Consider the following 20,965-nt stretch of genomic DNA (forward strand, 5'->3'; position numbering starts at 1 on the left):
ATCCCGCCGCACCGGCACCGCTCCGCCCCCGCTCGGGGCTGCCCCGCGCTCCCGGGCACCGGCTCGCTCCGAAGGGGGTCCGGCTGGACGCGCAGCGCGGGCCGGGACCGGCGATGGGGAGCGGGACCGCCGTGGTACGCGACCGACCCGGTGCTCCGGGACCGCCGGGGTTCGGGACCGAGCTGGTGGGAGATTCCCCATTCGCGATCCAGGACCCAGCCGGTGGTTCGGGACCGGCTCCCTTGGGAATCCTCCATCCTCCTCAATCCAGCTCCGAGCCGGTGTTCTGGGCTGGCATCGTACGGGACCGACCCAGTGCTTGATCCGGGATTGGTCCGGTGCTACAGGACGGGCCTGGGAGAGAGGTCCCCCATCGTGGATCCAGGAGCAGCACGGTGCTCTGGGAACCAGCGCTCCCCCCTTTCAGCCCCTGCCCTCCCCCTCAGCCCCTTTGCCCGGCCCCTTTGGCAGGGGGGCTGCATAATGCCACTGATGGCACCCATGGGACCAAAATTCACCGATCCCCAGCTGTCCAAGCCCCAAATTAATCCTACTCTCACAAAGCGCTAAAACCACCAAAAATCACCCATTTCTGCCAATCTTCAGCAGAAGCAGCAGAGGCAAGTGCTCCCTCGAGCACAGTTATTTTAAAACAAGAGATTGCCTAATAAAGCTGGACAGTTTTTTGTTGCATGATACCGCTGGATTATCATCAACTAATCAGATTAAAAACACACGGAGGCTTTGGTTTTATTCAGTAAATGGCCAGCCCACGGCTCCCTGGGGGAGTTGCAATGATCCCACACCTCTTCTAACCAGGCCCCCGAGACATTTCACCAACTGATGGTTTCATGAGCAACCCCAATGAGGGGGATCCTTGGCAAGGAGGGGGGACTGACGTCTCCAGACACACCCTGTCTTTTCAGCTCGGGAATAAAGAGATTATTATGCACATCTAATTATAAATGTCAACATTTTATGGCTGCTGTGCTGAAGCACGAAGCTCTAAGTAGCCCTGCTAGAAAGGGCTGTGAAGTGAAAGGTCTTGTTATTCCTCCTCTGAGTTTTTCCAGAGCTTGTAAAGCGCAGTGACATTTATAATAATCCCCTGAATTTATATGGCACCTTTAGTCCTTCTAAGGATCTTAATTAAGCTTTGCAGTTCCCTGAGCAGAGTAAACCCAGTTTGCAAAAGAGGAGCCCAGCTCCTGTTTGGTACAAAATGTGTGTCCCATTTCGGGCAGGGGAAGGACTTTTTCACCCCAACGACCTTCAACACACGCTGTTACACCGCAGTGAGGGCACAGCACCCTGACATCCCCAGCCAAAGCTGTGCTGCTGCAGCCACACTCGTGTGGCTAAAGCTGGGTAACTCAAACAAATCTCAGGTGTCACACAAGCCTTTGCAATGGAGGTGTCATTGGAGGGGTTTGCTAGAAATCAACAATTTCTAGTGCAGCCTTCAGACATTTAACCACATATTGGCAGTCCTGGCACTGCACCAGTGCCTTCCCTCCATGGCCCTGCCTGCAGGGAGTGCTGCTGGGAGGAGCAGGCAGCAGCCCCATTTCCCCCATGAATCCCAGTTTTCCAGCCACCCTTGAAGGTGGTACAGCTGGTTGGTGACACCAGCACAAAGAGCTGCCAGTGCCTTCAGCCGTGCCCACCTTGCAGAGCTGACAGACCCCCCCATGACATTTATTCCCCTGTGCCTGCAGGTGTGACAGCATCGAGTTCTGACTGCAGAGAAAATCCCTTAACAATTCACCCCCTTCTATGCACCAGTTCAAGATGTTTTAGAGTCTAGGGGGTTTCAAGGTGCAGGCACGGTTGTGTGGGCAGCTCTGCCCGCAGCCTCTGCAGAAAGGTGCCCAAGGCAGCGCTGACTTGTGTTCCCCACTTTGTGTGAGGGGCTGGGGGCTCCAGCCGGGCCGGGCTGCTCAGCCCTGCGGGGCCCCGGTTCCTCTTGCAGCTCCTCAGGTCGATGTTGCCATCTAGAGGTCCCTGCTACGGCGATCGCCTCCTTGTAAAGTACTGGGAAGGAGGTTGTTGGGGTTTTTTCAAATTCAATGCAACAATTCAAAGCAGTTTTATTAGGCTAGCCCATGTCTTGGGTGGCTGCAGCTCATCCTGGCTTGTCTCACAGGCCCTGCAGCTGTGCAAACCCTTCCTCTCTACTCTGGCATTATTTTGAGATGGGGTAAAACACTCAAAGCTGTGCATTTGCTGCCTGGCATGGAAGCAGCCACACTGGCAGAAGAAATACACACAGTGGTGTCCACAGCAGCTTCATGGCCAGCGCTGGCTCCAGGTGAGGCTGTGACAAACATGGCTCCAAATTTTGGAGTGCAAGACTCCCAGTCCCAAATCTCACCCATGAAAACCAAACTTGGAAGTTCATGGCCATTTCACCCTCTCTGCATGGGCAGGAGGTCTGCAAAGGCCCACACCAGACATCCAAAACATTTAAAGTATGTTATGAACCAGCTGGATGGAAATACACTTTCTCCCCTTTCAGCGTGGCTCAGGCTTCTCTTTCTCTTTTCCTTTTTAAAAAACCAGTGCTGGTTTTTAAAAGTGTGCCCACCTTGAGCCCAGGCCTTGCTGCAATCCCAGGGCTGCATCTCAGACAAGGGAGCAAGAGCAGTTTGGTGCCCATGGCAAGGGTCCATTCCCTGGATGGACAGCACTGTCCCAACACTCCCAGTTCAGGGTCAGCACAGGGCTGGTGTCTGGCACCTGAACAAGGGCAGCACCACCATGGCCACAGAGGCTGTGCTGGACCACAGGATCTGTCCTGCAGAGAGGAGGGTGCAGGCTGAGGATGAAGCAGGGTGAGGAAGGGCCTCTCCTGCACCAAATCAGGCCATGCCAGAAAGCAGGTTATTGCCCAGATTTAAAGCCACCCACAGGAGCCCTTCCTGCAGCTCCTGACATTTATTCACACATCACCTGGCTCCCTGAGCACCAAGGGGTGATGGGTGCCCCACTGCTGGGCTTTGCTCGTCCTTAAGCAGCCCAGCAAGTCTCAGTCTCATTCCTGATCCTCAGAAGTCACATCCTGTCCCCATGGAGCCTTTCCTGCACAGGCATCCATCTCCTCCCACATTTCATCCAGGCCAGGCATTTCTCACCCTGCTCAGCACTCCCCCTCGCAGGCACCAGTGTGAAGGGCAAAGCGAGAGCAGCACAGAGGATCTGCACACAAAGGTGCTTACGTGGGTATTTACTCCACTGCCTCTTACACACCCTCCTGGCAAGAGCTGCTGCTGGAAGCAGTCCAAGGAGATGAATTAGGGAGCTTGATCAAGAGAGAGATGCACTGCCCACAAGGAGGAGGAAGAGGATCACAGCTCCCTCCCAGGGACCAGGCTCTGGCAGGCAGAGCTTTGCGCTGGTTTGGCCCCAGACACCTCCTGCCACGCCACAGCACAGGAGGGCTTCAGTGCCAGGATGCATCCCAGACCCAAGCCAGAACTTGGACACAGCTCCATGAACCCATACCCTGTGAAAGTGAACATCAGCCTTAGTGTAAAATGCAGCAGTGACTGCCCTTAGCAGAGCTGGTGGGACCTGCTGGTGGCAAAGAGCTTCAGAAACCCACCCAGAGTCAGCTCTCAGACAGGTAGCAGGGCCTGGTGGGTTAGGAAGCTCTGCTCTGGTAGTATCTTTTGCAGCAAATAATTTCCCCCCACAAAAGTAATCAGGTCACCAACACCTTGCTGGCAGTCCAGCTCTGAGCTCCCTTGAAAAGCAGCTCCTCAGCCCTGGCTGGAAGGTGTGCAAGCCAGGAGTTACAGCCTGCACCAGCCCCTGCCCTGGCACAGCAAACCCAAATCCTGCCCCTGAATCCCTGTGGGAACTTGGGCAGGTGCTGGCATGGGGCTCCTTCCCACGTGCCAGCTCCTGGCTCCTGCTGGACTCACCCCTCCAGGTACACGTGAGCTGCTGCTCGCACTGTCCTCCTCGCCCTGCCTTCCTCTTCTGTCCCCCTCCAGCCTCCCTGTGCTGACAGCCACTTCTTTCTGCTCTTGTGCCTTTCTTTTCTCTCTGTCTCCCTTGCTTAGTCCCTTACTCAGGAAATTAAAGATAATCCTCCCTTTTTTTGCAGCCGGATTCCCTGTTTAACATTCGCTGCATGTGCTTGCACTGATTCAAAATGGGATTAGACTTTCTGTTGCTTTGATGTCATTTGGGCTTTGCACTTAAGGCAGAGGGGGGAAAGAAAATGTCTGTTAACAAACCTCTTGGATTCCACCCACCCACTTGCATCCATCCTGGAAATGAAGGTCAGGCACATTTACCTGCAGAAACTGAGCCCCTTCTAGGATTGATGTGGGGGGAATAAACCAACTCACAACTGCAGCACCGCACTCACAGCCTGTGGACCTTATTCCCTGGAAACACCCAAATTTCGCTCTGGCTCCGCTATCATCCAGCTGCGTGGAGGCTGAATGGCTCCCATGAGGAGGGAGGTGTCATTAATCATCAGAAAACCACAACTCGTTGGCTGTCAGTGGATACTGCAGCCTCCAGCTGCCGTGCAGCAGGAGCGCGCGGGCCACCGGCATCGCTCCAAGGGATCGGGGCCGGGAATGCCCGCAGGAATACCCCGAGCTGCTGCTGCAGGGTGGCTGTGCTGCAAATCCACATCCTGGGCCGTGACGTCTGTGCAGAGGCATGGTCCATAACTTTCCAGGGCATTTCCCTCTGCTTCCTCAGGCCTGAACTTCTCCCCCTTTGGAAGATAAGGGTTTGGGGTTGTTCTTACTGCTGGTCCTTCCAATGCCGGTACGAAGCAGATGAAGAATATTTTTCTCATGTTGCCTGAAAACATTTTGCTTTGCTTCCAAGACACCACTCCTCAAATCCGTGATGTCCAAAGTGGCACAGTTCACACACAGCTGGAACAAAATCTCACACTAGAAAAGTGCCTTTCACAAGGGATTCTGCAGAGCCATGGCCAGGGCTGGGACGTGACAGTGGATCCTATCCCTGCTTATCCAGGAGAGTCCACGGTCTCCAGAGACTCACAGGTGGCTTCTGCTGCCTGATGCTCCTTTTCCATTCCCACCAGAGCTTCCCTTCACAGGCAGCTGTGTCTCCTCTGGGTAACAGGCAGATCTGGGGGCTGCATAACTGGAGATGTTCCAATGTCCCTGAAACCATCCCAGGACCTCTGCACATCGTTTAGAAGAGCAACTCCAAGGATGAGCACAATCCAGCCCTGACCAGAACACACCTCACAGCTCTGAGCCCCTAGAGAGGAAGACTCAGCCAGCACCAGCACAGCAGAAGTGGGGACACACCTGGGCAGTGCTGGGGCTCTGGCAGCTGTAATCCCTGTCACCCACACCACATTGCTGTGCTGCCGCCCTGACTGGCACTGCCACCACGCTGGGCTTCCTTCAGGACTGCCCAGGGACTCAGGACATGCCTCTGCCAGCAGCACAGTGTCTAATCCATTTTGCCTGGTGCACACTCACAGACTTGATTAATGTCTGCAATGAGCTCCATCCATCATCAGGGAGTAAAGGAGATTAAGTGTGCAGCACGCCTGCCTTGCGTTGATCCCATTCTCCAGGCCTCCTGATTAATGCCGAGGCCGCCTTATCTGCCAGGCCAGGAAACACGAGGATCCGGTTTGCCTGGGGATGGAGGGAAGCTGTGGGAGCTCAGGAGCAGACAGGGCAGTGCCAGCACAGCCACAGCTCACTCTGCCATCGGGGCCATGCTGCTCCCCACGCTGCCAGCCCTGCTCCCCATCCCTATTGATCCCTCCATCCCCACTGCTCCTCTCCTCCTCCTCCTGGCCCTTCCCAGCCGTGCTGACAGGAAGGAGAGCAGCAATTGGAGCGCTGATGCATCCATGCAGGAATGCATGGAAACCAAAGTCTGGGGCTCCATTTTCCCTCGATGGGTCAGCAGGGAAGATATCATTGCCCATCCATAGAGGGAATTCGGGTTTGGAGGCCTGGAATAACCCAGGCAAATCCCGTGCTGGGGTGGGGGCGAGGCTGCAGCTGACCGGGGCTGTGAGAGGCTCGGCCAAGCCCTCCCCGGGAGGATGTGTGTGTTTAGTGGATGCAGGGAATTAGCGGTGCCATCTGGATGGGCTCCAGCTCCTGCCCCTGGCTCGCTGCTGATGCTTCATTAACAGCTCCCTCCTTTCAGCTCCGTCTCCTCGGCTTCTGCTGTGATCAGCTGGGCTGGAGTTTTGTTGTCTTGGGTTTTTTCCAAGTGGAAATTATTTCTCATTTCTTTTAACAATCAGGACGGAGAGAAAGAGACAGGAGAGGAAGGAATTTCTAGGAGATGAAAGGGCAGGATTAAGGACACGGCTTTCACTTTGTTATCCCTCTAGTGTGGCTAAGAAATTCCTTTCAGAAGAAGACTTTAATTAACTATGATTTCTGATGGGAATAAATCCTGGACCTAGAGATAGGTCTGGCTTCTTGGGTCTGCTGACAACCTCAGCTGCAACCTCAGCAGCCCAGATCTGTACACACACACATGGTGTTACACAAAACTTAGCACATTTAAAATTGCTTTGCAAAGGCACTGACTGCCACCCCAGTCTGGAAAATAAGGATCAGAGGAAAACACCCCAGGCATTAGCAGGCCACTGTGCACGGGGCCAGTGGAACGATGATCTGAGTGCGCTGAACCATGGGGCTATGGTGGCTCAAGATGTGGGAAGGGGCCTTTGCACAGAGTAATAACCCAGGGCAGGAGGCAGTAGAAATATCTCTGTTGCCTTCCAGACCAACAGCCCTTCTCACACACCAGGAAAAATCAGAGGGAGAGGAGAGAAAGACACCCAGTGGCAAACTGGGACATTTAGAAAGCATCACAGTGATGTATTTACATCTTCCACTGCTGCAAAACCTCCAGGAACTGAGTCAATCAAAAATAACATTTGGGGCTGATTTTATCCAGATGAACTCTCTCCAAGTATTTTAAGGCAACCAGCAAAATGGCCAGCTTCTGGTTGTTTAACCCTTCTCCTGGAACCTGCTCTGATTCTGAAAGAATGCACCATTGGAGAAAGCATCTTTTCTGTGAGCCTGGATGTGGTACCAGGCCTGTCATCCCCAGCATTGCCCTGGTCACCTCCCTGTGCCCTTACTCTGTCCTGACTCATTCAAGTGTTCCTGCAGCTCAACTTTCTCTGCAGATCTGGACATGAAAGATGAAGAATCCATGCAGGTTTCCAGAGGAAGCCTCACCTCCACTTTACACAACAACTCCTGCCAGGGAAACATCTCTGCAGGTCCCTCTGAGAGCCACATTTACCTTTTTCTGAGCCATGTTAAACAGGGAGCTCACACTGAACCCACATCCTGCTCCTCTCCCATCTTTCCAGCTAATGAACTCCCAGCTGATAACAAATGCTGGCTGCTGCTGCTGGTGCATCTGCCTCTGCCCGTGTTCAACAGCCCAAGAGGCAAAGAGCTTTACTGATTATTGTTTTCATAAGTGAGCATCATTTTACTTTTTCATTATCATTTTAAAAGGTTCCCACCTCTTCCACTGCCCTGAGCCACTGCCTCCAAGCCCAGCAGATGCCACTGTGCCCTGCAGTGGCACAGAGAACATATGGTTGTTTTCCCTGGGGGGAAGTGGAGAGGAGAGGAACATCTGGCTGCTCCAGCAACCCAGCAGTGAGGTGAGCAGAGCTTTTCCTGCAGGGGCCTGCAGGTTTGTGTCAGGAGGGTTTCCCATCCCATGCTACCACAGCTAACAGCCCCCTTGACACAAGGCTTCCGTCTCACTTGGCATTTAATGCCTTATTAATTTTACAGATTTTGTGCTTGTTCACATCTTCTGCAAACTAAAAAATTTCCTGTGACACGCTGTATCAAATGTTTTACTGGATTTCAGGTAGATTTAAAAAAACAACTATTACTTCTTTCTTCCCCCCCTGCCCCTTCTCAGGACTAGGCAGCAGGATTGCAGTCTCTGGTTATAAAACACCACTTTTTTATTAGCTTTGTCACAAATCCTTACACTTGGATTTGCAATTTCATGTGACAGCTCTTTCCAGACTTTGAATGGAGTTTATCTCGTTTCCCTGACTTGAACCTCTCAGGATTTTCCCTTTTGCTTCATCTTGGATCTGTAATTTCCATTTCCATTTCCAAGCTTAACAACATTCTAATTCTCATGGAAAAGAAGGATGGCACAGCACTCATTTTGGGTTGGGCAGACACCAATTCTTGATCATCAACCCTCCACATCAAGCCTCCTTTCTGTCTCCTCTTGAGCTCCATGAACAGTTATCCACAAGCCACAGATCCAAGCCAAAACTTTCTTCCCCTCAGTTCAGACTCAGGAGGAATTCAGGTTCCAGCTGCCTTCTCCTTGTGCTAATGCCTGCTCTTGTAAAAGGGAATCAGTGACTAACAACAAATACATACCCTGAGGCAGGATTTGTCTCCCTGAGGGCTGTTCTTGTCCAACTTCAAGATGTGCTGGCAGCTTCTTATCTCAGACAAGGACACTGGGGATCTGCCCATTTCACCAAGCCCACATCCACATCCCTGAGCTCAGCACATGGGCTGACCCTGCCCTGGAGCCCCACAGCCTCTCACAGGGCCAGTCCTGCTTAGCCCCTTGTTATTTTTGGCTGTGCCTTTGTCTCTGGGATCCTCTAACCTTTTGCAATGAAAACAAAACCACAGAAGGTGCTGCCCTGGCCTTTGGCTCGCTGAGAGCAGTGGGATGGGCAAAGGCTGAGGGCTTAAACCTCAAATTAGCAGTGTGGGACTGGAATGAGCCAGGCAGCTCGGACCTGTCATTTCAAGGGCAGGAACCAGGAGGGAGAGAGGAGGTCATCATCTGGTTTCAGATAAATGCCCACTTTGTGTTAACTAATTAGAAATCCAGCACAGATAACAGAAGAGCTTAGGTGACCATTTAGCTGAAGAATTCCTGTAAAGCCACATGTGGCTATTGAGCAGCTGAGAAAGAGAGTTCACCTGCTGCTTTCATTAGAGATGCTCATGACTAAGAGAAAGCAGAGCCTGGGAGTTGGGAAATCAGGAGTTTGCTCATGGCTCAGGCTCCTTGTTCATTAATAGCATCTCAGGGCAGAACTGAATCACACTGTAGCACCGACCTGAATCAAATATGGCACCAAGGCAACATCAGCTTCTTTCCAACCTGCCAGACCATACATACAGCTGTGCACATCTGGATCAATGACAGCAGCACCCGAGTCACCACCAAGCTGCTTTCACAAACCTACTTCTCCAAACATTTGAGTTTTCTGTGTTTAGTTTTTGAATCAGATCATTTCATTCAGTACACATCCCTCTGTGAAGATAAAAAAGTTGTGCTGATACAGACATTGCAGGAGGAGGGATAAGATGCTGCCTAAACCCGGGCTGTTGTAGAGAGAATTACTGTCAATTTTTGACCTCAAGCTCAGCATGTGACTTTAGGGAAATTGTTTAAGTTTGCTATCACTTCTCATCTACAGGGAAGGAAGATGTTATGTGGCAAAGACCCACTTTCATCAAACGAGATAAAATGAAGCAGCAGTTGGAAACTGTGTTATCAATCTTGCCTGGAAAGAAAGGAGACTGATGTGCAGCTATCAGCACTCAGTCAGCGTGGATGATGCACCATGTCTAACACATCCTGAGTGAGATCATCCCTATCCCTAAGGCCACTACAAGGACAAAACTTCACCTATTAGGCTACTTGGTCAATATAATCACAGTCGAAGAGCTAAGCAATAAAAATGCAGAGGCCCATTCTGTAAGTCTGGAGTCGTGAGTAAGGAGAGCAGTGAGTTAGAGGGGAGGGTTTGCAACCTGGCTCTTAGGAAAGGCTTCTCTCTCCAGAGTGCAAATCAGAGCAGCAGCCAGGTGCTAAATAAATATTTAGCAAATGAGAAGGTCTCCATTTAATGAGAAATTATTTGGTGAAACCAGCTGGGGAGATGGTTTCAGTAGCACGGTAACAGAAGCCGGCGCTGCTCTCTGCCCCATGGGATGCTGCGGTTCCACTCGTGTTGCGTAAGTCAGGATCTCCAGCTGGGACAGGCACAGGAAATGTAACTCATTACTGAAATGCAGGAGCCTTTCAGGGTTCAACCGCTGTTAGACCAGCCAGATTCATTCCCTGGTTGCAGAATTTGCCCAGCAGCAGCTTTGGATGATTACTATCTTTCTTCATAACAGCAATGTTGCAGACAGGATGGTCTAAGTGTAGTGGTGATGCCAAGTTTGTAGGAAGAAGTAATTTTTCTTTCTTTTATGTTCAAGGGCTGAGCTCCATTTCCTCACTTTTATCTACATCATTAGGCTGTCGAGATGGCAATTCCCTGTCTAAATGTTAATTACTATATCTCTCTCTTAAGAGGTGTTTTCAAGGGGTTAGTGCCTCAATCTTCCTTGTAATTACCTGCAGTGGTTAGCACAACTCATCGGCTGTATCCCAAGGTCCCCTGAGAGCTCATCCCCGCTGCAGTTTCCAGCAGATGAACACTCACAGAACCAGTCCTTCAGAGAGCTGCTGTCTCCAAGTGTTGAGGCAGATAATGAGCCGATTACTGAGCTGCTCGTGCTGCCCACGGCGCGCTCTGCGCACAGACAGGCTGCGCATCACCCCTGGCTGCAGTTCCAATTCCTCCCGTCTCTCTACCCCTCCAAACTCGGCAAAACTCTGCACAACCAGTCCCTCCCCAGGGCAAGAACGTCCAGATTATTGACAGAGCAAAAAAAAGGGAAAACAAACCTTGTCAAAGCCTGAATATGAAAGCCCAGTAATGAAACAGTGACACAGAAATGGTGGTGAGGGAGATCTCACACGCTGAGCATGGCTTTGTCATGTCAGGGACAGAGCTGCTGTGGGTTTTTATGCCTCTACAGCTGAGAAGGAGGAATTACACCTTCCTCATGTGTGAGGCTTTTCTAAGTGAACAGCAATAGCTGAGATTGCAAAGTAAAACTAAATGCGTGCTTTGGAACAACTGCTATATTTAAATGTCAGATTCTTTCTTTGAAAGCTATAAGATACCACATTTCTCTCCAGGGAAAGTGAGTAGGAGCCTGTCTATGCAGGGAAAATATTTGCAATAGCAACTGCCCACCAGTTTCCTATGCAAATACTCCTAATCCATACTCCAAGCCTGCATAAAACTAAATTATCTGAAGGCACTCTGCAGAGGACAGCACTCTGCTCACAACACTCCAACACCCACACACAAACCAGTGCTTGCTTTGCAGCAGTAACCCCATACAGATGAACACTTACATTCATCCAAGATGTGAAGGAAACAGTTTTTAAAGAAAGTATTAACTGAGAAACTCCACTTTTCAACAAGTTGTACATGTTCAAAACTTAGATACCACAGATACCTGCCATGGAAAAAAACTCACAGGCAAATCACTGACTGAGGCAACTCCAGAGACTCAACAATAACCTTACAGCAGAGCAAATTGGCCTCATCCTGTCTCAGATTTCTAAGAGCTTCAATGCCTGGGCAAAATGTGCACCAGGTTTCTGTCTGCTGCTGGTCCACTAGAGGACAACCTAATAATGATGAACTCCTTTGGGTTACACAAAACTGGCCCATACTGAAACTGCTGCTGCCAAATCTGGCTGGGATTGCTGCTCTGTGTGTGCTGGGCCTCCCTTTTACAGGTACAGATTGATTCCTACAGAATTATGAAGCTGCAAAAAATTACTCCTGCAGCTGATTCTAGCCTTTGCAACTACTGAAAGAAAGAGACAGAAACAAGGCAGATTTCCAGGCAGACATATGTCATTGTTATAAAGCAAACCATACCCACTGCACTGTGCTCTGCCACAGAGAAAACCCTGCCTGTTGCTGCTCACAGGCAGAAGGATTTCTCACAGGCTTCTGACATGATACCATGGGGTTTTTTTTCAGTCCAGGAAGTGCTCTGAGGTACAGAACGATCTGTTTGCCTTGGTAACATGTGATTTATCAAACCGTAACGGAGGAATCCATCTCATGTATAAACAGTGGCCAGGAGCACAAGGCAATCATCAGCTCAAAGCCACAGAAAAGCACAGGCTACAGCTCTGGCAAGGCAAAGAAAAGGAATAAAACAGCTTCTCAAAACCCAAGGGAGTCCTTTCCTAGTATTTTTAAGGCAAATAGAAGACAAAATCTGAGCTAGCAACAGAGCTAATTTCTGGAGCTAGGAAGCAAATGAGCTGTGGCAAGAAGCAGAACAGCAGAAAAGAGCAGAGAATTAATTACAAGTGAAGTGTCTCAGGTTAGAATTGCAGTTAGAGGCATCAGAGGGTGAAAGCAACAGTTTTCAGCGGGTAATTTGCTCCCTTAACATCCTTCAGCCCCACTGGGGCTGTGCCTATGGCTCGGGGACGAAAAGTGCATGTGTCTGTAAAGAGAAAAATACACACCGAAGGCAGATCAGAACTAGTTAAAAAAAATAATAATAATAAATTTGGTACTCCTCCTGGGGCGGGCGAGCGCAGGCTGGCTGTGAGCGGAGGGCGCAGACCGGAGCCCTCGGGTGTGATGTGCGGGGGCACCGCCCGGCCCCGGTGCCGGCCCCGCGTTCCCTCCCACCGGCAGCGGCGAGGGACGCTCGCCCCCGGCGTGTCCGCCCGAGTCAGCTGCTCCTGATGTCAGAGCCGGCTCCGAGCGCAGCCCGGCTCAGCCGCCGCTCGCCGGCTCTGCCAGGCAGGGAGGCAGGCAGGGAGGGAGGAAGGGCTGCCTCCTCCTCCTCCTCCCGCGGGGCAAAGCGCGGCCCGTCCCGACGCGGGGAACTTGCCCAACTTTCCCCGTCCCGGCTCCCGGCGCTCCGGCCATGGCCCCCGGCAACTCCTCCCGCAACTTCTCGGCGCCGGAGGCTCAGAACGGCTCCGGTGAGCGGGGCTGAGCGGGGCTCGGAGGGGCTGCGGGTGATGGGGCTGGGGGTGACGGGGGTGACGGGGGCTCGGCAGGGACCCCCACCCTGCCCGGGCCGGGCCGCCTTCAGCACCCGCGGCCGGACAGCGCCGGGCGGGCGGAGGGACGGGACGGGACGGGACGCGCTGGGTCCCCGGGGCTGCGGGACCCCCGGCACCGCTGAAACACCGCCCGGCCCCGCTGAAACACCGCCCGGCCCCGCCAGCCGCTACCTGTTGGCTGCCAGGCAGCAAACTCCAGCAGCCCGCAGGTCCTGGCTGCTGGGAAGGGAGGAACCAGCCCGGCTACACGGGGAGGGAAGCACAGGAAAGATGAGATAGCGCTGGAGAGGGATGCAGAGATCCTTACCAGCCTCCCGTTTGCTCCATTCCGACCCTGTTTTCAAATCAATAGTTTAGGGTCGGGCAATACAGTTCTCAATGGCTTAAGAGGGTGAAACTCTTCAACAGAAGGTGGTTTATATATGGTCTGACTCTTTCTGCACCAGCACGGTCCTTTAGAAACCAAAAGTGTGCCTTAGGTACTTCCTTATGAAATGCAGTGAAGATGAAGTCTATTACTCTATATCAGAGTATGGCTTAGTACGACAACCACCTTAGAGAAAAAAATTAGCCCAGTCCTCATTCAGTTCACATAGTGCAGCCCCTTTGGGACTTTAAGAAGAACTATCAGGGCAGCCACAGACCTACAAACAAGGACAAATCAATGCCTGAAGTAGCTGGTTAAACACAAAATATATTCACTTGGATATGCACAAAAGCAGCACTGAAAATTCAGATTCAATGATGTCTCAAGATGAAAGAGACTTGAGAAAGGACAACTTTTGAGTATTTGATAGATGTGCTCTTCTGACTCCAGCCCATTAAACACACATGAACTACAGCTCCAAACTAGTGCAGCTGATCAGTCATGCAAGTCCTGCTCGCACAGACAGCATCAGCAGGACAGGTGCTATAGCACTGCACAGCCCACCCTCACACAGAGCCTTTGGGCCTGCACACATCCTGCTCTGAGGATGGCTGAGCTCATTCCAACTGTTACGGAATCACCATGAGCACTGCACCGATTACACAGCAGGAAAGGGACATTTTGTCCCAATTTCCAGCTAACCATGTGGCATTTATGTTTCACTCAAACAATCCTTTCCCACCACACTCATAAGGTTTGTGGTTAAAAGAAAGGAGATCAGAATTCATAACAGCTCCGTACAGGACAGCAGGACCAGAATCATCATCTTCCAGTTTCTAGTCCTCCATCTTCCAGCATTAAGGAGGCTTGAGATATCTTTGGATGCTCAAGAGTGTCAGACTTCAAGAGGCTGCTGATGGCTGTAGGTTATCTGCTAAAAATCACATAACAGGGGATATTTTCTTGCATTAACTGCATTAACGGGTCACCAGGAGGAACAGGGAGCACTTAAACCTCCACAAATGGTCTGGACAAGGTTTTTTTGTCTTGTCAGCCAAGCCTGGCTTCCACCTTCAGGCTGCCTGCTAGCTCTTCTGTGCCTCACTGGCTGCTTTCCAACACCTGCAGAGAGGCATCCCAATAAAAAGGTGCAGGAACTGCTTTATTGGGTTCTGTCATTGCCCTTGGACTTGCTCATGCCTAAGCTGCTCCTTCCTAGTGCCAAAAGGACTGAGCCAGTGGCAGCTCATCGTGGCCACTTCTAAGAGCACTGAAATATGGCACACACATTTCCAGCCACAGGCCAGCAGTGTAGCCCCAGTTATCTTGCTAATTCCATCAAACTTCTCTTCACGCCAAAGGAAATGTGGAGGAGTTTGTACTCAAGAATTCCAGAGGTCAAAGTCAGCAAATACCACTTCAGCAAACAGACGCTGCTCTGGCAAAGACTACACCTGCAAGTATCTCTTATTCCACTTAATCTAATTGTCAAGATTTCCCTAGGTTCTGTTGGAGGAGGCTTCCCCACTTCTGCTGCTAAGGAGATAGAACAGTTCAGTGCCTGAAAGCATTTCCAATTAGCAGTACATTGAATCATCTGCAATTCAATGAAAGGCAGCCTGGGCTGAGGGGCTGTCACGAACAGTCCTTGTAACAGCCACATAAATAACTCACACAAAACCATTTCCTAGAAAAAAAACCCCACCGGGTCCCATAGGAGAGGAGTAATGAGATGAAATGAGATTTACCTCAGCTAAGAAGGGCTGCCTTAGACTTCAGCACACATGGGAACCCTGCAGAACAGAGAGCACCACCATCAGTGCCTTCAACACTACCTCCTGTGCCCAAGAGCTTGTGGCTTCAAAATGTGATTTTACATCCTGGTGAGGGACAAGGCCAATGTGAATTTGATTATGTTTGCAGGTCCCACCCCAAAGAGGAACAGTCAAGCATTGGTGTGGATAAGCTAAGTGTTATCAGGCAAGAATTTTGCCTTGGAAATCCAATCATATCCACAACTCAAAGACAGTAGCTTTAAGCTGTTTTTCTCTTAAGACAATCCCTGTTGAAGGGCCCCTCTGAAACATACTCCCAATCCTTGTCTGACCACATACTTGGATTTCTTAGCAGGAAAAAAACTAGAGAAAGTGAGAGAGGCAGGGAAGGAAGAGGGAAAGGAGAATGCTTTCTGGCCTAACCTTGGTAAGAGAACGGGGACACAGCCAGAGCAGAGTCCCAGCTCTCACAATACAGATAAGCATGAGGTGTCTGCCTGCATGGCCAATGAACTCTGTGTCTCACACCACACAACAGATAAACTACCCAACAAATGAACTGAAGCTTTCTGACAGCAGCTTGAGTATTGACTTTACCCAGATTTTGGCACCCACAGACAGGCTTTACTTCTCCAGTGTGGGAAGCACAAGCTGCCTCACCCACTCCCCTCAAAAACAGCTAAAAACACTTCACTGCATGGAATAAAAGTTACTCTCAACTCTGTCAGGTGCTGGTGAATGCAGAGGCATGCCAGCCAGAGGTCAGCCCCTCAAAAAAGGGCTGGGGAGTTGCAGAGCAGGACAGAAGCACTTCGGGAGAGCTGAGGAAAGATGCCTGCACATAGCCAGGTTTGGGCATGCTGCACGTACTGAGAGGCAGAGAAGGAAGTGCCAAATCCCCAGCTTAGCCTCTCCGAGTGCTGGAAAGGGTATTAAAAATCATTCCAATCTATGTCTTTGATGGGGATGGGTCCATCTGCAGGACAGGGCAAGCACGCTGAATTGTAAAGAGGTTGTCTCTGGGTTGCACTCACTGCTTTGGTTTGTTTTGGCAGTAGCAGAGAAGCCAGCACCACACACCAATGTGATCATGCCCAGTCTCTTCAGCATCATCTGCTTCCTGGGCATCATGGGGAACCTCATTGTGATCTTCACTATCGTCAAGAAGAAGAAGCTGAGATGCAAGCAGACCGTGCCTGACATTTTCATCTTCAACCTCTCCATCGTGGACCTCCTCTTCCTCTTGGGCATGCCCTTCCTCATCCACCAGCTCTTAGGCAACGGCTCGTGGTACTTTGGAGCTCCCCTGTGCACCATCATCACGGCCCTGGACACCAACAGCCAGATCACCAGCACCAACATCCTCACAGTGATGACACTGGACCGTTACCTGGCCACCGTGTACCCCCTCAAGTCCACCTACGTCCGGACGCCGTGTGTGGCCGCTCTCGTCATCTGCCTGGTGTGGCTGCTGTCCTTCCTGACCATCATCCCTGTGTGGATGTACGCAGGCCTCATGCCCCTGGAGGACGGGACCGTGCGCTGCGCTCTCCTGCTCCCCAACCCAGAGACCGACATCTACTGGTTCACCCTCTACCAGTTCATGCTGGCCTTTGCTGTGCCCTTGGTCATCATCTGCGTGGTCTATTTCAAGATCCTCCAGCACATGGCCACCACCGTGGTGCCGCTGCCCCAGAGGAGCCTCCGGGTGCGTACCAAGAAGGTCACCAGAATGGCAGTCGCCATCTGCTCTGCCTTTTTCATTTGCTGGGCTCCCTTCTACATCCTGCAGCTTGTTCACCTGGGCATCGACACCCCATCCATGGCCTTCTTTTACGCCTACAACTTTGCCATTAGCTTGGGCTATGCCAACAGCTGCCTCAACCCCTTCCTGTACATCGCCCTCAGCGAGACCTTCAAGCGCCAGTTCTTGGTGGCCATTCGCCCCGCCAAAGAGCCCTGCCGCAACAGCAGCTCTGCCAACAACAACAGCATGACAGAGGCCAGCGTGTGCCTGAAGCTGGCGCCAGAATCCACCCAGCAGACTCAGTTCCAGGAGGACTTTTCCCCACGCTCGCTGCCGGTGACTGTGGCTGCTCACTAGGGCAGCAGAAAGCCTCTGGATCTGTGATTTAATGGAGGAGCAGCGGCTTCAGGCAGGTCTTGGAGATGCCTATGGACTACAAACTTCCACCTCCAAAATGCAGGTGCCTCCTTTCTCCATTACTCCGTTTCTGCACTGCTCCCAGCCCATGAGATGCTGTGTGCTGCCGCTTTTCACCCTGCACAGGAGGACTCTGCCACCACTGGGCGCCCAAAGAGGATGAGTGGAAAAGAGAGAAAGGACACAAAGAGGATTTCTGGGCGGGATATTCACCCTACAAGAGTAAAACCTCTATCAACACTGCCCAATAATTCCTCACCTCTTGGCCCAAGAGTTCTAAGCAGCTTGTCAACATAGAGCTTCTTCATTCAAACCTTGAACCTTTGAACCACAATGTCATATATTTATATTTTTAATAAGTAATCCGGAGACTTTGCTGGCTGTGCTGATACCCTAGAAGCACACAGCAGAGAAATCCTGGGGACAGAAGTCTCACCCAGCCCTGTTGCTTGGCTTTTCAGTTCAGCCCCATCTGCCTCCAGTGGGCTGTATTGTTTGGCAACCAAAACATTTCAAGAATGGGCTCATTTTGATGCTAATCCTAAATATTTCAAGCAAAATAAGACACATAATAATCACACTGCTTCAAGGGACTGCAAAGAATTCTCAAAACTGTTGCTGCTAACACCAGCTTTGTGGTTTTCCATGCCAATGAGCAGATTTTCACAGTGCTAGTTCTTCATGCTGCTCTTGTGCCTCACAGTCTGCACGGCCATTGGGGAACCCCTGGCAGAGGGTTTTAAGCAGGACTAAAAATCACAATCTGTGGAGCGAGAAGCTGTGAAAAAGCAGCTCAGGGGAAGCAGAGTTGCTTATGAAGCTTCCTCAAAAATAACAAATGCTTTACACAAAGTTAAAAGAGGGAAAATTAAATGTCTGTGTGTTGTATATGCAGCTTTAACAGTCGGAGGTTAGGAAGTAACTCTGCTCATTATGGAGTAGAGAAAAGACAGCAGAGATCAGCTCAAAGCAGGGATTACACCGACAGCCTGTGCTGGGCTCCACAGGGACCACGCAGGCATTGTTCAGCACTTTGTCAGACATGGAGGGACTGGTTACTGTAGATGGATTTAAGTTAAAGAATTAAAAAGATCAAACAGTCCAAAGGAATTTGTTATACCACACTTAGGGTTTCACGCCACCAGCCACCCACGATATGCTGAGAACAGAATTTCACTCTTACTCAGCTCCAAAGCAAAACTGTGACCTGCACAGGATGTCCTGAGCCACACACACACACTCACAGGTGCCCCTAATGCACCCACATCACACTTGTAAGTGCATTCAAGAACAGCCAATATTTCAGCCTACACCCTGCAGAGAGCACACTGCCATTCGCTCACCTCTGGTGATCAAAGCAGCCAGGTGTGCAACACCAGCACCTCTGACACCATCACATACAGCACCTTGCTTTCTGAGTCATTGTACAAACCTCAGGACAGCGTCTCTCTGTATTTTCTTCCAGGCTCTGTCAAAAGCAGCACATCCAGACCGTGGCTGAGATTATCTTGTGGATGTTTCTCCTGCGTTTCCCCCAGCCAACAAAGCCAGACACCTGCAGAACTTCCAAGCTTTATGGCTCAAAAGTCTTTGCTCCGTTTTAACTGCCAGGAATGTTCACCTGCTGTTTTCCATGGAGCTGCTTTGCTCTTTGGTCAGTCCTCTCCCTGAAGGGCTCATGGAGCGAAGGTCGAGGAGGATGTGTGCTGTGCCAACCAGACTTGCCCTCGGGACAAGGGAAGCTATTGTGTTACCTTTCTCCCATGAGGCAAGGAAGGCAGGAGCTGGCACACTTTTCTGGGAAAGGAGGTGGTAATGACTGGGTGGGTGTTTCTTCCTCTAGTGCCAGCCATAAGGAAAGTATGAGAAGTGAAAACAGCCCGAGATACCAGGGCTCCCTCAGAGAGCAGTACATTGAAGATTTTATCTCGCTTACACAGTAAAGGTGTTTATGGTTGAACGAATCTGCTCCCATCTGAAGTGAGTCCATCTGACCGGTGTGGCCAAGCCATGTGCTAAAAACCACAGGGGCCAGTGGGCTAACCACCAAGGGAGGCCACCCCAGCACCAACTGGGGCCGCACTCAGGAGGGGTTTTATGGGGCAGACCTTTCCCACAGCTCATCACACTGAAGGCAACACACCAGTCCAACACTCACCACAACACAGGCACCTTCCCAGCCTGAAGTCCTGTAGAACTCATCTGCGTGAGGTGGAAAGCCTTTCTGGAGAGACTGGTCCCAACACCATGGAGAAAGCTTCCAATTAGCCAGTGTCCCACTACCCTGCAAAGGCTCTTGGTTTCCATTCCCTTATGTTTCTCCTGCCTGTCCTGAAGGGGTTTTCTAGTCCAAATGGTTAAATATTGGCTGTGGGGTGCTTCCCTTTCCATGTACATCCATAAAAGTGTGACAAATACTCCCTGAGAAGACAGGATATGGACACCTGTGTATGTATGGAGAGGTTGGGAAGAAAGGCACAGACAGGAAGCAAACTAGCAATGAACACAGCCAGCATATAACTTTTGTCAACTTCCCAGAATCACCCCAAAGCACAGGACAAGATGAACAAAAGCCTGTCCCTAGGAGCAAACCTACTGATCAATGTCTTTAGAGGTGTCACTCTGCCTAGATAATAAGGCAAGGCCTTCTAGGAGCTAAAAGTCTCTGTGCACCTTGGTGTGACCTCCTCCAAACATCCTATCCCTTCTCCAACTTTTTCAGAGCTGGCTTTATTCAGCCAGAGAGTCCATTGACATTCAGGTTTGTGTTCAGCTTTACCTCTTTGTGCCTCTGCTCTTTGTATTTATTATGTGATCTCTTGTCTCAGTGCCTTGGTTACCAAGGGCAGAGCCTGAATAAAGGGAATTGCAAAGCAGGGAAGGGCCCAGCTCCTCGTGCAGGGATGGGGAGCCTGGAGTGCTGTGAGGGCTGCCCGAGAGGCGCCGTGAGAAGGGCACAGAGATAAGGCAGCTCATTTCCCAGCACTCCTGCTTCCCAAACACAGCCCGCTTTCTATCTTGAGAGAAATCAAAGGGAAATCCAGCTGAAAAAACAGGGGGAAAACACCCTCAAAACCAAAGGGTGATAGAAAAACTATTCAATCTGTTTTTTCAGATCAACAGCCTACTATGCCGGAGGAGACAAATTTCCTCTGCTCATTTTGCCAGCACTTATCCCATGTGTTTGTGAGCTGCCTTGTCAGACAGCAGGGCGACAGATGGGTTCACTCTCCAGCCCCTCCTCTTCCCCTCATTGTCCTCAGAGGTGCAAGTGAAGCCACATGTCACAGCTCTGCTCTTGATAAACTCCCACAAAAGGGCAGATGGTCCAGTTACTTTTACTCCTACTTTCCCTCCTAGTGACAAAGCCACCCTTGGCTGGTCGTGGCAGGATTCAGTCCCCAGCTCAACCTTCTCGGTTACCTCTGTTCCACCCTCCACCTCCCTGTGTCCCTCAGGCAGCAAAATAAACTCCCTCAGTCACAGCTCTGCCAAGCCACCCCTGGAGCTGAGCTCCCTGGAGCCCAGCTGGTGACATCCCTCCCTGGACATCCCTCTCCCCCTGAAGTCTCTGCACAGCTAAACCTGCCCAGGAGAAATCTTCAGCCGTGATGGAGCATGTGCTGGAGGCTCAGGGTGGGGAGGAGGGAAAGGTGGGGTGACTCACTGGCCCCTGGGACACAGCCAGAGCCTGACTAATCC

General features: G+C 51.1%; 1 protein-coding gene across 2 annotated transcripts; it reads left to right on the forward strand.

Annotated features, from left to right (window-relative positions):
* The first annotated feature begins 12,480 nt into the window (after window positions 1–12,480).
* On the forward strand, window positions 12,481–20,303 carry LOC102063617 (melanin-concentrating hormone receptor 1). Of its 2 annotated transcripts, none has more exons than XM_005494085.4 (2): window positions 12,481–12,873; window positions 16,158–20,303. In XM_005494085.4, the coding sequence occupies exons 1-2, from the start codon at window positions 12,816–12,818 to the stop codon at window positions 17,201–17,203; spliced, it is 1,104 nt and encodes a 367-aa protein (XP_005494142.2). In that variant the 5' UTR covers window positions 12,481–12,815; the 3' UTR covers window positions 17,204–20,303. The 2 variants fall into 2 exon arrangements, with proteins under 2 accessions (XP_005494142.2, XP_005494141.2); XM_005494084.4 differs by having other exon boundaries at window positions 16,155–20,302.
* Window positions 20,304–20,965: the final 662 nt, after the last annotated feature.

This window comes from Zonotrichia albicollis, chromosome 19 (assembly GCF_047830755.1).
Source record: "Zonotrichia albicollis isolate bZonAlb1 chromosome 19, bZonAlb1.hap1, whole genome shotgun sequence".
NCBI lineage: Eukaryota > Metazoa > Chordata > Aves > Passeriformes > Passerellidae > Zonotrichia > Zonotrichia albicollis.

Bases quoted from the DNA above. Each gene is read 5' to 3' on its own strand.
- LOC102063617 (XM_005494084.4), top strand. From the start codon at position 12,816: ATGGCCCCCGGCAACTCCTCCCGCAACTTCTCGGCGCCGGAGGCTCAG. The intron at 12,874-16,154 runs GTGAGCGGGGCT...TTGTTTTGGCAG, and splicing joins GGAGGCTCAGAACGGCTCCG to TAGCAGAGAAGCCAGCACCA.